The 18,385-nt window shown below is 34.8% G+C and overlaps 2 protein-coding genes across 3 annotated transcripts in view; one reads left to right on the top strand and one right to left on the bottom strand.

The window, feature by feature from the left end:
• LOC125680091 (muscle M-line assembly protein unc-89-like) overlaps positions 1–9,115 on the bottom strand; it is a 23,173-nt gene extending 14,058 nt beyond the window's left edge. Inside the window, exon 1 of the mRNA XM_056155192.1 lies at positions 6,074–9,115. Coding sequence (XP_056011167.1) covers positions 6,074–8,674 — 2,601 coding nt within the window. The 5' untranslated portion in view covers positions 8,675–9,115. The remainder of the gene's footprint in view (positions 1–6,073) is intronic.
• LOC125679600 (coiled-coil domain-containing protein 105-like) lies at positions 9,109–18,385 on the top strand. Of its 2 annotated transcripts, none has more exons than XM_048918916.2 (7): positions 9,109–9,691; positions 12,820–12,924; positions 14,099–14,276; positions 15,226–15,425; positions 15,866–15,961; positions 16,201–16,314; positions 17,097–18,385. In XM_048918916.2, the coding sequence occupies exons 1-7, from the start codon at positions 9,317–9,319 to the stop codon at positions 17,280–17,282; spliced, it is 1,254 nt and encodes a 417-aa protein (XP_048774873.1). In that variant the 5' UTR covers positions 9,109–9,316; the 3' UTR covers positions 17,283–18,385. The 2 variants fall into 2 exon arrangements, with proteins under 2 accessions (XP_048774873.1, XP_048774872.1); XM_048918915.2 differs by having other exon boundaries at positions 14,099–14,300.

Here is an 18,385-nt window from a genome sequence, read left to right as displayed (position 1 = left end):
TGTATTTTTCGTCATGTGAACGCACACACCGTATACAACGTCACACTCGAGGAGTCGTCACTGTGGATCACGAGGGATCGGCTCCGAAGAGGAGCAAACGCAGTATCACCTAATATGATATTGCTTTTCTCATAAAATACACCGTATTTCTGCAAACATTATATTGCATAGAGTGTCATAGACATATCTTGATCAATCAAATTTGTCACCGAAGCCTATACAGTAAGGGAAAAATCCTCCCCCTCAATCGAAAATAATCCGCCATCTTTAACTAACTTAGAGAATCATTGCCATTTGACCCTTTGTTAAGTACCATGTGAACGCTTACCAAATATACTTTTACACACAGGTGCAATTTTTGCATATATGCAAAATTTGCACCCCCGTGAGTAAATCAGCGCATGTGAACAGGGCTTTAGAGCCAGAATTTGTGTACATAAGCAACACATTCAAGTACATGTACCGGAATACCGTAAAATAAAACTGAGTGAACATTTAGACGCGTGTGGAAATAGACATTTTAACGTTTTTCCTTTTTACAAACTTTTCAAGGACAATTTAGTGGAAAGGAGAGAAAAAGAAAAACATTTCATTCGCTCATTTAGACCTACGATTAATAGTTTAATGTAAATTCTTTGTATTACGTCACAATAATACGCTCCAAATGACTCCCTCTGTATTGTGACGTCATTATATTGTTATAGTCATAACAACATAATTATGAAAAACGTCTGAAGATTTTTTAAAAATGAAAGCGCTTACGTTTTACAACGTGTTGTCATATTTTATTTAATATTTTACCAATTGACTACCGGACACTGAGGCAATTTTTCACATTTGGATATATATATATATATATATATATATATATATATATATATATATATATATATATATATAGGTCACCAGATTGTGTAAGTAATAATTAGTGGGAGTATTTTCTATAGATAAGCTAGATGACCCTTGCTAATAAACAGGCTTTAGTAAAAAGAAGTATTATATAACTGCTAATAGTTTGATATGACAAGAATTTTTCATCAATAATATAACATCCAGGGATTTCTTTTATCTGTTTGAATATCTGTTGTGGGCTTTTGACCACTATGATTTAGGAAAGCTGTTTATAAACCTGAACGAATCATTACCCACGAATGTTTGTCAGTGACATAGCCACTGGCAATATGTCTTCATTTAGAAGGTGGCAAACGATTATCAAATACCTATGTCTTAATCTACAAATATTGTCCCACACACGGGATAATGCCCTTCTTTTACTCTTATCCCCTTCATGTTTTCCTGTTTAGTTTGGTTTTAATTCAAAACTTCGTGGATCTCTTTTTTACTGCAATGTGAACACTTTAAAAGATTATCAAGAATTTTTGTTTCAAGGATTTTTAAAGTAAAAAAAACAAAACTATATGAATAATTTGACAATTTTAAAAGCATTGTCAAAGAGAATTTAGTTTGATCCATCAATTTTCTGTTGACAGCGGGCCTTTTCCCAGACACTGTACTCTATTTCTTCTAGGAAAGGAATAATGCATACAAAATGATGAGTCATTAAATTGTTAAGAGGACGCGATTCACAAGCCTTCAACAGACTAGAAAACACATGAGGATTTGGGCTTCTTCCCCCTATGCTTACTCAATACACAAATATAAAATTCATTTGCGTTCATATTTGTGGCAAATTACTAATGCTGAAAAAGAAAACAAGATGCAAATTAGAAAGGAAGGTGCTTTAAGTTTGCAGAAAAACAAATTTAAGTCTTTTCAAAAATCTACAGCCCTGCAATTAGAGAGAAGTTTGGCCACTGTTGACGGGTGGATTATCCATTCTCTGACACTGCTGGTAAAACTGAGAAATGATTCGAGGCTTTGTAGGGAAAGCCCAGATAGCCTTGTACAGGTGAGACTCATTATCTAAACCTTGGTGACAGAAAAATTACCCAGGGTACATCTCTTCCATTTGTCAACATTCATAGGTGCAAGCACATCACACAACATTGTCAAAACCATGAATTAAACATCAACATGAAAGGACCTCATAATAAAGCCAACTCGATGTCCAGTATTTCTACTGATAAATGACCATAAGATAAGATTTTCCCATTCAAAAACATGAATAGGCAAATGTTCAGAAGGGATAGACTCGATGTCCAGTATTTCTACTGATAAATGACCATAAGATAAGATTTTCCCATTCAAAAACATGAATAGGCAAATGTTCAGAAGGGATAGTACTCCCACGGCAAGCAGTCTGGTTACACTGTAGAGGAGAATTTATGTTCCAGTTGAAGGTTATTATCATGTGGCAATGATTGTATATACAGAGCAAATATCACAGGAATCTAAGCTATGGACAAACAATACACCTGTGACCGGAGACAATACAGGGATTGGGGACATTACTATTGCTAGTGTTACAGTTTCAAAATCCCTCCACAACCGTCATTTTTACACTGGATAATAAGTACTTCAATGTTGATCTTTGCATGGTATCTTGGAGATACTTCAGTGTTATTTTTTCTTCATTTTGAACTAATACCCTTTCTGTGGACTGTATTAGAATATTGTCAGGGCATGGGTCTTAAGAATGCAAAATCAGGCAAAATTTTCACACTGGTTCATGTGAATAGCTGTTGTGTCCCTTGCTGGGAAGGCCTTTGTCTACCTGACCAACTGACTGACTCTTATGGGGATTTCTTGTAGGAGCATCATTAAACAGGGGCTAGGCTAGGGGATAATTAATGTGCACACCAATTAAGGCAGTGGATGGGGGTTGGGGTAGCCTTACGGCCGGAAATAGGAACAGGGCTTAACCCTGTTGAGGCTCAGGGGACAAAGCTCCTGCAAGCTCAGTCTTAGCTGATAAATTTTCATATTTTTGGAAGCTAAACTTAAGTTTCTGGATTGGGAGATCTACAAAAAATATAGTGATTTTTACAATGTATCATTAAAGCTAAATGTATAGAATTCATAGGGGCCATTGTAGTATGATGCATCAGATTTAACATCCTCCATATAGTTTTCCTATGTCTGTTCTTTTGTTCGCCAAACAAATTTGTGATTTCTCCTTTTTTGGAAACATGTTTCTTTCCAACACATTTTTCAGTCAGATACTGTGAAAGTGATAATAATTTTCAAATAATATGCAAGAATTAATCAATGGAATACACACATCATTCAGACATTTTACGATTGATACCTGTACAGTATAGTTTTTAACTTTTAATTTTACATTTTATTTGTTATTATTCCTATTTCAGTTAGATTTTCACAGCTATTTCTTTATTCTTATTTTTTCATGAATTTATGTGGAAGCACATGTGTAATTGCATATGTATACACATCACTACATACATCCCCTTAATATAAAGCAAAAAAACCCAGCTTAACATGCCTTTGATATATCAGTACTTGTATACCAAGACGATAAAATGGCTTAACATGCCACTAAATACATTAGTATAAATGTAGTAGGATAAAAGTTTTTGGACACAAATAACCTTTCACCATGTGCAATAAATAAATAGTCCTACAGAAATAATACACACGAGACATTACTGATTGCACCGCACTCTCCGCCTGGTTCATGATGACAATTGCAACTTTATCAAAGGGTGACCAAAGATTGACAGTATGTTAATGAGTTCTATACAGGGATTCCAAATAAAGCACTACAACAGATTTGTATAAAAACACTATGAAATACAGAAATCGCCTGTCCTGTTTATATGTTCCTTCACTGTTTATTAGGATTATTACTGACTGTCTACGGAATAATAGAAGTATGATCAACACTACATATATATCATATTTCCATAGCTGGTCAGCAACAAAAACTAATGGTTTGATTATCAGTTCTATACATTGACTCCTGATTCGGTTTTTTGGTATGGTTTCAGTCTGACAAACACTTTTTTATTTCACTCCCATTATAGAGTGTTGTTATACATTGTAGTTTTGATCATGTTGATATTTTTAGTTTTAATTTTTCTCCAGCAAAGTACTACCTGGTAAAACCACCTTTTAATTGGACAATTTTTGGCATAATCACTAGCAATCAAATAAAAGTACTGCTCTGGAACCAGTTGTATAGAATTGAATTTCTAATTCTCACGTGGATTTCATTTTACCATGTGAAACGATTTCCCTCCCATCCAAGTTTGTAGTACATGTATTACTACAATACTGACCAGTATTTCTTTTGATGTAAACATAACTTGGATTCTAATTGTCAATGAAATTATCACCTCAATCAGAGATTGAAATAAGAGATGACAAATCAACCTCTTGTGAATAGGAAGGAAACATACAATTATCTGACTATCGTCTATATTTATTTCTGGCTAAATGACTTCTAAATCTACTAAGGAGAGCTCAAATCTTCAATGCTGTGTCACTTGTCTCTAAAGTTAGGCCAGCAAATGAACAAACTTAGTCCATCTAAAATAATCTGACCAACATTAGATCAGCGTGTCCAGTCCCTGTGATTATGTAAGGTCATGTAAATAAATACTTTTAGTCATTGTGTTCTAAAGAGCTTTTAGAAATCGAGGGCGTGTACACGAATTTCCTTCGTCTAGAACACTCACCACATCCACTGGGTGAACTTGTAACACCGACGTATTACTGTCGGTTCACAATGTAAATACAATGTAGGGACTACCTCATTTAAAAGAATTAAAGATTAATTAAGTTGACTTTCATGCTATAAAAAAGGCTGTTTATGAACATGTTTATGCAAGTCATCTTGTTTGAACTTTGTATTTTAAAAGGCTCACAAACTTAAGATATATATTCACAAGTTTGATAATAACATGTAAAATTAGATTTTCAAAGCATCACCGAAGATCCCTGATCCTGTTGAAAAAGTTTACAAATTTGGGATTATAACTACATAGTCCATAAATTTAAAAACCAAGATTTTACATACCTATTAAAAAGAGGAATTTTATCGACTGATGACCTACCCAATAATCACTCCTAAAGTTTCCTGTGCCATTACCTTTACATACAATTATAATTAGTAACAACACTAAACTTTTAATACCTGAGGGGTCCCCAGAACATGTCCAATATTACTTCAAAAATATTTTTCAGATGACTATGCAAATAAAAAAAATGCATTTCTTCAGGTAGGATTAGTAAGGTATTCAGGGCCCCCACATGGACCAGCCAATTCTGTGTTTGGTGTATTGCCATTTTTGTGTATGTGTAGTCTTTTTGTATTCAACATGTTCAAGTAGTCCTGTTATCGTCCGATAACCCAAAGCTGATAACAATTTCAATAAGCAAAAATATTTTCATATCAGGTCAAGGTTTATTTGCAAACGAGGCTGACGATGGCTAAATTCAGGCTTCTGTAAACGCAAAAGGTGAATGCACACCGCGGGTGGTGCAATACTTGAAATAAATTAAAAAGTTTTCGAGTTCATTTACTTATTTCCCCCCCCAGAAATGCAACTAGTACTATATGATTGCACCATGCATGAACGATTAACTTAAAAACCCAGTTCTGTAGCTGGAGTTACTCATTAAGTATACTGATAGACCATCTAAACTACAAGCGTCAGTACTGTGCTGGATAATTAATGAACATGTTAATCTAATGATCATGAACTGCAATAAATTTGTGTATGAATAAAGGATATTGTGAAAATGCATTTCTAGATCAATGAAGGAGATTGTAAGTTTTATCCGGATGTCACCATGGATAGCCCCCTTATCAACTCAGAAAAAAACCCACAAGGAAGTTCCCAATACATGTACATATATATCTGTATGTTATCTCTATAGACATAAGTGTTCAATGTTGGCCTTTCACACTTAGATAAATAATGCAGGGAGTTTAAAGAGAATAGATCTATATGATGTCATGCTGTGCAGCTTTCCACAATTTTCCTTGTGAGTCTTGTATTCAATATAAACCATGAGACTCTTCACTTAGCACATGAATAGTAACAAAGAGTTTACCAACACAATGATTATAATTTACCATCAAAGTCCTTATTCAGCTACAACTTAATTTCTTTCCATTAAAATTTTGGATATATCAATAATAACTTACGCTGTGTCCGCTCCTGCTTTTCTTTAACGGCTGCGTATCCAGGAAGATCCCTCCCCCAATAACCTTAAAGCTACAGGGCTTGATCTTGGTGGGAATGTAGCCATCCTGGTACGGGTGGTTCTGTTCCTCTGTCACCAGATCTGTTAGGTCCAGGGGCGGAACACCATTCACCTTGGACTGGACTTTTGGCACAATGCTACTGGAGTCAAACAGTGCAGCGGGCTTGTCTCGATTCTTTCGAATGAGATCCTCAATGTTTCTCACTGGCACATTACTGTTCGAGTTTTTAGGTTCACTGGGACTATCAGCATGATTAGAGCTTGGTGTGTTTGGCACAGAGGGGCTATTTGAGACTTTTAGGAAAGAACTGTTATTTCGCAGCTGACTTGGCTTTACCAAAGTATGTGGAACATTGACATCATCTTCGTCACTTGAATCAGCTTTACCATTCTCCGTGGTTTTGCTAGACACGTTTTTGGGCTTGTTATTGAATCTGTTTGCTATAACTGAGGGTAGTCCTCTTGTTGGGGTATTGTTATCACTAGAAGAGATTTCAATTGGAGTAAAATTGTTAACTTTCTCTGCTGATTCTATAGTCTCCTTTTTTTCTACCTTACTGGATCGGGTGGAGGGTTTCTCTTGACTCAGCCATACAACTGGTGAGGGTTCTGAGGTTTCTATAACCTTGTTTGGTTGAGTACGTGGTGTTACAGGTTTTGGGGGCTGGTGACTTGATTTTGCAGATTCAAGCTTCTTGGTTACTTTACTAGAAGTGCTGTCAGTCGTGGATTTTTGCACTGAATCATTAACCACTGGCTCTTGTTTATTTTCTGTTGTGAATGTGGGAACAGGGCTTGGTGGCGGTTTTGGAGCTCGTCTTTTCTTAGATACGTTAGGAGTGGTGGAACTAGAAGAAATCAGGGAGGAATCAAAAATTTTTTTCCTTCCTGGAAATGTTTCTTCAGATGCTTGTGTTTTCGAAGAAGATGTCCTAGTTTTATCATTGACTTCATTGACTATGCTCTCTACTGAGACTGGTCTTGGACTTTGTGGTATAAGTGAAGAATCAAATATTTCTTTCCTTGCTGGAATTCCAGCTTTATTTGTGGAACTTTTTTCATTCCGGATGTTTTTATCAATGACAGGTTTATTTTGAAATGGTATTTTCTTATCAGACTTTGCAATATTTTCAATGCTTGTCTCAGATGATGTCACTTCTAATTTTGTTGTTTCTACTCTACTCTTCTGTATCACAGTAGGCTCTGTTTTAATGTTAAAATCGGAATCGAAAATTGACTTCTTTTCAGGATAGATCTTTTTCCTAGTTACTGGTGAATCCAGTGTTCTTGGGGCCTCTTGAGCTCGTTCTTTTATTGTGCTGGGTTTAACTAAAACTTCAGCCGTTTCTGCCTGAGTATCTATGGGTTTCTGTTCCTTGATCTCGGGTGATTTATTTACAGGTGAAGAGAGAGGAGAGCTCTCCACAGTCTCTTTGTGGTTCACTTTCAACTTACTTGGTTTAGCAGTTATTTTTGGAGCATCAGGCAAAAGTTTCCTGGAGACTGAAGTATTATTCTTTTCAAACATGGACCGAAACGATGAAACAGTGTTTGGCTTAGGTAGTTCATCTGGAACTTTCTTGTCTTTCAGAGACATGACAGTTTGGCCATTCATTTTTGTTGGTGTTTTTTCTTCTTTTGCTGGTTCTGGGATTGGTACAGGTTTTGGATGTTCAATTATAATTATGTCATTCCATCCTATTTTGTTAATGTCTGGTGCTTCATGCTCAGAATGTAAAGGTTTGCGCTGCTTCTGTTCAACATCCGAGTCACTTTTTTTCCTCTCAGGCCTTAGTTTTGGAGGTCTAGGTGGTTTTGGCAAAGCAGGTTTCTTCCTGACATAATTTGAATTTTGTTCAACTGTTTTAAACTCTGAGGAACTAAACGGTCTTGTTCTTTCCTGAAATGAAATCTTTTCAGAAGCTCCCAACAAGTTCTCAACACTCGCAAATCTCCTTGGTGGTATTCGATTGACACTGGTGTCCCTTTGGTTTATTGTTGTGAATTTTTGTCGAAGTTTGTTCACAAATCCCGAGTTCACACCATACTCAGCACCACTTTCTACATCACTGTCATCTGGTAACGAGGTTTTTCGTTTTTGTTGATCATATATCTTTCCATGTGTATGAGTAACTCCAGAAGTCAAGAAGAAAGGATTACTGTGCACATGCTTTAAGTGACTAGTAACTACATTTCCTGTGGGACCATCATCCGGAGATGAATTTTGTAATGTATCTTTGCCCATGTTATTTATATCCTGATTATCAACACAATTATTTCCGTTCAACTTATCAGTTGGGCTACTTATAGCAGGATCCTTCCTTATACCCTGTCTTTCGTTACCTGAAAGATCGTCCTTGTCATCCGAAAGCGAACGTTTGTATGAAAGAATGTCCCTTCTCCTCGTGGGTGGAATGTCAGAATTGATTTGTGGCCGACTGTTCGTTGAATCACTCAGATCATCTCGATCCAGATAAAACTTTCGAGATACTGTGTTTGGCTTCCATTGACCTACAGAAGCCATATCACAAACCTGTGTCATGAGAACACAACATAAACAAGGTATACCATCAGTTGTGTTGTATAGAATCCCTCTTTTCCGGATACACCTCTGCACTCCGCAAATATCAGACCGGGTGACGTCACCGAATAGCAAGTGCGAGCTGACGATTAGTGATTGTTTTCTAAGAAAAAAATTAAAAACCTTGTAATTATAAAAAGTATGATTTTCGACTGATTATAGAATAATTTTGTGCCAAAATAAGCTATTGTAGTCTTCGCTATTTGACACTTGATGCATATTAAAGTCGAAAGTGAAAATCCCAAAATGACAACTAGCTGACTCATAAATATTGACTTAAATGATTTACAAAACAATGGATATTTCTATTGATAACAATAAATTATTGTCTTTAATTCCAACGATTCGAGTACTTTATAATTATTTTATGACATTATTCGCAAATCAACAATTTTACCCAATGAAATTTTACCCTGGTCTTCACCGGAAGTTTATCACTAGGCCGGAAGTCAGCAGCGATTGGTTTCCAACAGCAACGCCAAAGGGAAGACGACGCCAATGTGTAATCACCAGTACCTGCATTAATTAAATAACTTGTGAATATACAATTACGTGCGTTGTAAGGCAGCTTGTATGACAGATACTTGTATTTAAATCTTCATCATGTTGGGGAATAAGGCTGCCACTACAATTGGACCAGAATCGTGGAGAAATTCAACGCTGAAAGGAATTAAACTATCACAAACAATTGTTCAAAAGAGTGATAAAAGTTGTGATGTTGGTAGATCACTGGATCCCCTTCCACATCTCAGAGATACTGTTGCACAGCTAAGTAATGATGAAATTCATAGATATTCAAGAGAAGTTAGGGTTATTGTTGCTAAACTCCGCGAAAGTTTATTGGACACAAATGAAGAAATAAAATCCCTCACTAGAGGTAAAGAAGCTTTGGAGAAGGCATTGGAACATACAAGGAAAGATATTGCCCTGAATAAAGACAGCCAAGAAGTACGGATCTCTAGACCAGCCAGAGAAAGGGTAAGATTGCACTGTGGTTCACCAAGGTTATTTATAATGTTTCAGAATTGCTGTGCTATGTGTACAGCTAGTGTGTAAAAGACACTTGTTCTGTAAAAGTTGTCTACCAATGGCAATCCCAGCAAATACCATACACTGAACCCCGTGTTACACTTGTAGGACAAATGTTGACATGAAAAACCCAATTAGAATAATATGTTTATGATATTATTTGGTTAATGTTATACTTACATATAATACAAATAAGTATTATCATGTTCAAAATGTCTCATGTATGAACATTGCTCATACTAATAGTGCATATTTTACTCTTGTTTTGTTCTTTTCTTTTTATCGTCATTGCACATTGAAATGTTAACAATCATGTATGCTGTATGCCCGAGAGGGCCCTAATTTGGAAATAAATCATATTCTATTCATAGTAGTACATTTTATTGGGAACTTAAAAATAAAGATGCTTCTCTTTTTAGTAAAACCTGCAATCCATCCAAATACCACAACATTATCCAGTGAAAATTTTGAACATCAGTATAAAACATATATATTTCAAATGTGCTTTTTTTCACTGTGCACATTTTCTATTTATATATATATGTACATATAATTAGTTTTGTGGATAAATTATACATATATCATATACATATATTCTCCTCTTTTGAGGACTAGGTGACTAGTCCAGCTTTGCAAGGATTCAAGGTATTGATACAATTGATTTTTAGTTCCAAATCTATTATCCAGCCATTCTTTGTGATTTAGTGTTTTTCAGCTGTTTCGTTATTGATTTAATATCATCTAAGTATCTTCTATTCAAATCTGTCATTTTATCCATAGTTATTAATAGATTTGGCAAACAGCTATATTGATTGAACAACACATGTACCTCAGTTCAATGGTAATTTTTACATGGTAATTCCACCTTTATTTTATTGTCAATATGCAAAGGAATGTGAAAATCTTAATGCAAATTTAGTAACTGAATCAAAAAAGAAAAGTTTCAATGATGACATCAAATGTTTCATCATTGAATATCTAAACAGTTGCATCAGGTATATCACTTATAAAGAGACATCACAGACAGGAACATTGTCATATGCTAATATATATGATGGTTTTATGCCTGCATGTATATGTATCAATAGATGCATGCATCATCTTGTTAATACATCATCCAACTTTGGAGGGAAGAATGAAAGGACTTCCTATGGAACCTTCAAGTTTAATTTTCAAAATCAAAACTTGAAATAAAACAGATCACCAACACATCATAAGAATCCAATGTTAAATTCATTTTGTTGACCAGTTTAGACCTTGGGGCGGTCGTCATCAGAACAATTATATATACATGAAATGAATTTACTGAAGTAAAAAACACGGCTGACATTGCTATAAACAATTAAAAATGCGGAAATGTGTACATTATGCAGAATTGCTCAACAACGCAAATACATACGATAATAGTTTATATCATTTCTGAAGTTTTTATATAAAAGATATAGTGCATTTACAAACAAGAAATTTATATCATATTAAGTAGTGATGGTATAAATCAGACAAAATGAAAAGGTTATGTAGATATTAGCATATGTCCTATCACTTGTACATGGACATATTCAAATAAAGCTATCTGATCAAAATTAAATAAATACCCTTTGAATCTTGCAAGAAATGTATGTTAATGTTTGTGTAAATATCAGAAATCTTAAATCTGATTAAGTTTCCTTTGTTAATACCATTAACACCATTGAGCAGCAAAATCAGTCGTCAATCAGTCCATACTACAATCCTGAGAAAATGGATTTTAAATCCTACATATATGCCATGACTATAAAAATAACCTAATGCTTTTAAATTTTTTTGTCTATATCAAAGGCACATATCATGTTAAAAGCAAGTGTAAAATATCTGGTCAGATTATTCCATTTTGAAAACGATTAGGGAGAAATTAGTGTTATAAATTTTGGGTATACAGGTACGACAAATGAAGTTACTTTTTTTTTTACAACCACTTCAAAACACAGCATGTGGGATTACAAGGACACCGAACATGTTTGATCTACTTTGATATAAATCAACATACTTTGAAAAATATTCTTAGCTGTAAAGATTACTCCCTGAAAAGAATTTTAAATGCATAGTAATAGTTGACTAAAGTTGAGATAATTCTTTATATTACACAATACTCTGAACTCTTTGTATGCAAGATTTTGTTTATATTCCTCATTTTCTCCGCAAAAAAACTGGGCAACAGAATAATGCGCAAGTGCACAGTATTGATTTGGCCATAAAAAAGGCTGAGACAAAATTGTGTGTTTGTTTTCATTATTGATCCATGGTAATACTACATCAAACATTCATTTGGCTTACTGTGAAGGATCACAGATAAATAATTCATGCCATTTCGTTTTCAAGTGTTTTACCTTAATACTTACTCTATAAGTCTAGGAAATCGATAGTACGTACTAGCAATGGTACATTTGAAAGCTGAGTAACTAAAACAACTGCTATTGCAGCATATTACACTGTTATGTAAACATTTTGAAATTTGAAGAAATGTAACCAAATCCATTTAAAGCACTAGAGAATGATAAATATTGACAGGGTATTGTTTTTATGCCATGCCTCAGTAAATGAACCCCATTAAATGTACTGCAAAGACCCATTCATAGCAGAGTTCTATGATTGACATTTACACACTGGACAGATTTATGTTTTTAAATGATATACATGACATAGATTTTGAATTAGAAGGCAGTTTAATAGACAATCAAGCTATCACATAGTGAAATATACCTTGGCAAGGTTTCAATAAATACAAACTACTGTAACGAATACCCCTGACTTTCTGAGGTAATATACATGTAATAAATGTTATTGTTCAATTCAATACATAACCTGATAAATTCACACTTAATGCTCACAGGCTCATAAACTAAAGCAAAAGAATATAACATTAACAAAATCCTAAGTATCTGATTCTGTTATAGAGACTTCACATCAACAAATGACATTCATATGGCCCAAATGCATGCTTAATTTACACTTCTTTCATCATAGAAAATGCTGGAGTGGAATCTTCTCAAGTTGTGGTGTTCATGTTTATGTCAGTGACTTTTCCCTTGGTTTTACAGGAACATGATGGTGCTGATGATTTGCTGAATGCAGAGCGTGCCCATTTATTGAACTGCAAAAAAGCTCTGGAGGCCCAACTTCGTTCTGTTCAACAGCAACTTCAGGTGTGCACTTACTAGCATTGCATCCCTATACCAACATACTGGCATTACATCCCTGTACCAACATACTGGCATTACATCCCCGTACCAACATACTGACATTACATCCCGGACCAACATACTGGAATTACATCCCTGTACCAACATACTAGCATTGCATCCCCATACCAACATACTGGCATTACATCCACGTACCAACATACTGGCATTATAACCCTGTACCAACATACTGGCATTGCATACCTGTACCAACATACTAGCATTACATCCCTGTAATAACACACTGGCATTACATCCCTATACCAACATCCTAGCATTGTATCCCTGTACCAACATACTGGCATTGCATCCCTGTACCAACATACTGGCATTGCATCCCAGACCAACATACTTGCATTACACCCCCTTACCAACATACTGGCATTACATCCCTATACCAACATACTGGCATTACATCCCTGTACCAACATACTGGCATTACAACCCTGTACCAACATACTGGCATTGCATACCTGTACCAACATACTGGCATTGCATCCCAGACCAACATACTGGCATTACAACCCTGTACCAAACATACTGACATTACATCCCAGTACCAACATACTAGCATTACATCCCCGTACCAACATACTGGCATTACATCCCTGTACCAACATACTGGCATTACAACCCTGTACCAACATACTGGCATTACATCCCAGACCAACATACTGGCATTACATCCCAGACCAACATACTGGCATTACAACCCTGTACCAAACATACTGGCATTACATCCCAGTACCAACATACTAGCATTACATCCCCGTACCAACATACTGGCATTACATCCCCGTACCAACATCCTAGCATTACATCCCTGTACCAACATACTGGCATTACATCCCTGTACCAACATACTGGCATTACAACCCTGTACCAACATACTGGCATTACAACCCTGTACCAACATACTGGCATTACATCCCTGTACCAACATACTGGCATTGCATCTGTGCATTGTATAAAGTGATATGTTACATTGAGCCATCACAATTCAAAAATTGAATTGTATTTGAAATAAAATTTTAACCAGAATTTTACGGAAAATTTAAACGCTTGCAACAATTATAATTTCTTGCTTGACTAACATATACATGTGTACTATGAAATTAAATGTTTTTGCTGTTTCTAGGTTTTAGATGCTGCCAGACGTCGTCTGTTTAACGTCCTGAATGAGAGATCTCGTGTGATGGACTTACTAAACCACTCCCTCTCCTCCGCTAACATTGGCAGTCAGAGTGCCCCCTCAGGGATGGGTAGAAGCCGTACCTCCCTGGATGGTCGCCTCTCAAGGTTACATGAAATGTCAGGTAAACTGGGATTCATGTCTCTAGGTAAATCAATTTAGAATTGAAAATATAGATGTTGGATGCAGTGCTCAGTCTTTTATAAGCATTTCTTTGAATCATTAAAAAAATCAAACATGAAGTTGAACTTTGATAAAAAATTGTTGAAAAAAATGAAAATTGAACATTTTAAATGTAAAAAACAAATAGAAAAAAGAAATGATTTTTATTATTCTGGTGATTGAAAAATTTGTGATTTTTCTCTGTTGGGAAATTTCAAAGAAATGCTTATTTTGTTTGTGGAACATTGGACTGTCTTGATTTTGTGAGAAATTGCACACAGGTACATGCTATAGTTTATAAGAATTATTTCCATCTGAAGTTTTGTTGTAAGAATGGTTTCTATAACACTTTGATTTGTGCATTAATTGCACACTATAATACTGACCATTAACTGCACCTTCTTTAAAATCTCACTTTGTGTTTTCTGTACTTAGTTACTAATCCGGGAGACACAGTAGATTTAATTTGTACGAAGTTGTGTGATGCATGCTTGCCAATTTATACTGGTATTAACTTTAACAAAGCATAAAATATTAATGTGTATCTGATTAAAACAATTCCTCTGGTAACATGCACTTATTAAATAATAATCTTGATTATGAAATTTGATATATATCCCTATACCTGGTACATGTAGTTTATTGTATGTACTGTAGTAGAATAGGAGAACTGTGAAATCTTACATGTACTGATACTTCTAAATTAGTACTTACATTTACTTATTTCCAGACATTAGTAAAATATAACACATTTATACAATTCTAATTTATGCATAATGTCCTTTTACATTAGATATACCTTCTTTCCAAAATCACTAAACAAACAATAACAGCAAAACCTATTAACATTCAATGTGTGACCAGTATGTTTAAAAGAAACATAAGTCTGAAATCTTGCATCAACATTTTAGGTCAACCTGACCCCCTGGGGCCATATACCCCTGAGGCTGACCAAGCCTTGGTGGATTCGGAGGAGGCTCGTGCCCGCTCGGCTTACCTCAGGCGAGAGTTGAAAGAAGCCATTGATAGAACTGAAAAACTTCAGAAAGCTGCCCACAAGTCTGTCAATGACGGCCTTACCCAGAAAGTGGCAGAGACCATCACTCTCAAGGTCAGACTCTTACTACAAGTAGTGGATATAAAAATCAATCTAGCAGGATATTCTAGAGGTCACTTTTTTTTTTTTACAAAAATATCACATATTTTCAAAGGTTTTAAAAGCTTTAATGTGTATTTAAGTAGTGTGATTTTTTTTTATTTTTTTTTTTTTTAAATGTTTTCTTTTATACAAAAGAATTAGAATGATTTGTCTTGCACTGATGATATAATTTGCGCAATAGCTGTCAAGAAAATAATCAATCATTGCCTATATTTGCATTTTCTTAATGAGATGCTTAAATATTTAGAGATTTACTGCTCTTTAAATTACTGGCCAAGGGATTTTATTATTTGCATCTTAGTCTATTTCAGTACAACCTGTAAATATGTGTATAGATGAAGCAAGAAATCTCTAATTAAGAGTCATTAATAATGATAGAATATTTGTTCCAGCAACACCTTGGGGTTGGTTTGGGAGAGAATCGTCATGGTATCCACCGAGCCCAGAGATGGTACGATGCCACAGATAAGGCTCGAGGTTATACTATGGTAAGATACAGAAATTCAATATGAGAATGTGTCACTCTTAATATCATAGTCCAACTGAAGATTCATAAAGTTAAATGAATTATTCTTAACATTATTATGAATTAGAGCACTTATTTGGTATACCAGTAGTATAGCTATAGTCTAATCAGAAAAGAAGATAAATTAAAGAATGCAGTCTATTATCAATGTTACCAGAGGTAGTCTTGTCTATTTCCATGTTCAATGTTTGTTTATCCTAGGGCCCAGTTGCTTATTCTGATATTTCAACCCGCGAGCGTTTGGATCGTCCAATGGTCAAGGTGTTCCAAAGACATCCCGGAACTCAGTTACCAGAGGCTCAAGAGATCATCAGGGTAAGGGCCATAACTGCTGAAAATGTTTATAGAAACAAATTCTTTTCCAAAGGTAAAACTTCATAATGTTGCATATGCACCTGAGGGCAATACAATTATATAATTTAGTTTGGTTTTTTTTTGTTAAAAACAAATATCTCCCAAGGTCCCCAAATTGAAAGTGCTCCATATTGTATATGATACAAAAATAATGACTGTTATGCTAAAGTACCAATAAGAAAGTGAACATATCCTTGTACATGAAAAAAAAAGCTATAAAACACTCCTTTTAGATTCCTGGGTCAGAACAATGTGAACATCATTAAATGATAATGAAGTATTACAAGTACAAAATTTCAAGGCTATCCGATAAGCTATATGGGAGGAGAGGTATTCACAAGCTATTCTACATCCCCACCCCTCTTAAATTCACTATAACTTTAAGGATAACAATTGTATCCTCCTGCCCCAACAATATGCACATCTACAAATGGCAATGAACCATTTGAACTAAGTTTCAAGTCTATTCAATAAGCCATACAGAAGGGAGTGTTCACAAGATTTTTTTTACAGACAAGACAGACAGAAAGTACAAAAACAATGTCTCTCCCTGAAAGAGGGGAGATACAATAACTTAATATTTCCTTAGCTATACGTACTGTTGGGAAATTACTAGGGTAAGGGTCATAACTACTGAAAATGTATATAGAAACAACTTCATTTCCAAGGGTAAAACTTCATAGTGTTGCATATGCACCTGAGGGCAATACAAGATTAATATTTCTTTGCTATATCTGTTTCAGAGTGGAGATGGTCTGCTTCAGTCTCTAACAGCCACGAGTCGTAACATTGGTCTCCTGAAACTGTCACAACTCCGCCTCCGTAACGACATCAAAGGGAAATCCATGGCCTCTTCCGTGGATGGCAGTATCATTCGTCTCCGTCGCAGGAAGTCCGATCACAGATGGACTCTGGGAGAAGCTTTTTAACAATATGGATTATTTTCCTTGATAAGAAAAGTGTTAATGAACTCTGGTGTTTAAATTTTCCAGCAATCTTGATGCAAACTTATTGTAAATTTCAGTAATTCAAACTGAATTTTTTATCTGATCATGTGCACAATATATTTACTTTTCTGAATTTTGATATTTTCTGCATAGCTTATGTGACCTGAAAAATCAAGCACAAGATGAGCAAGCCATTGCATGCGTTGTTGTTTTTTCATTGGATAATTTTGGGTAAATGTTTGTTAACATAGTGATTGTGTTTGCTTGTAGCAAAAACGAGCAAAGTAGAAATCAGTATTATTATATGTACAAGTTATTTATGAAGCTTATTTGCATATTAATCGAGATAGATTTTTGATAGTATATTTTTTGCTAGATATCTTCTCATATTTTGAATTTTTTCAGAGAAGAAAAGTCGGCATGTACAATGAGTGATCCCAGCATAATTTGATAGTTTGTTGTAATTCAAACAGAATCTTTTATATTTCAGAGAGAGCAGTACTCACTTGAGTATTATGAACAGTATTATTATATAATAATGTATTATATATATTATGCAAAGTTTGCTCAAACTTGGTATCTGGTAACCATAGATTTGACAACTACTGAAGGACAGATCCACAAGTCCCCCATCTGCTGATCTGATGCTTTGTTCACTGTCCAAACTTCACTGTGATATTTTGTTTTGTTTATATATATATATATTTAATATGTTAAAAGTAATTTATTATGGCATTGTATTTGTTTCCTTTATCTCATTTTTCGTATAATGAATAAATAATAAATCTTAATTTTTTGATTGAAATCACAAATGTTGGATGGATACATCAATTAATATTATTTACATAATTAACTTGTGCAAAGGCTCGAAAAAGCATGACTTGCCATTTGTGTTTTCTAACAACCATTTTTTGCTTACGACCCATTTCTTTGTCATATAGTCTATAAATATATTTATCATTGTTTCAATCAAAATATGGAAAAAGGTTTTAAAGTCTATCAGAGGTTGAATATTTCATATATCTCACTGCACAGTATTTGTTAATGTTTACATGAGTGCTATTAAAAAAATTACCAAAAAAAAA

The sequence above is a fragment of the Ostrea edulis genome, chromosome 2 (genome assembly GCF_947568905.1).
Source record: "Ostrea edulis chromosome 2, xbOstEdul1.1, whole genome shotgun sequence".
Classification (NCBI taxonomy): domain Eukaryota; kingdom Metazoa; phylum Mollusca; class Bivalvia; order Ostreida; family Ostreidae; genus Ostrea; species Ostrea edulis.
This window is presented reverse-complemented; position numbering and strand designations above follow the sequence as displayed.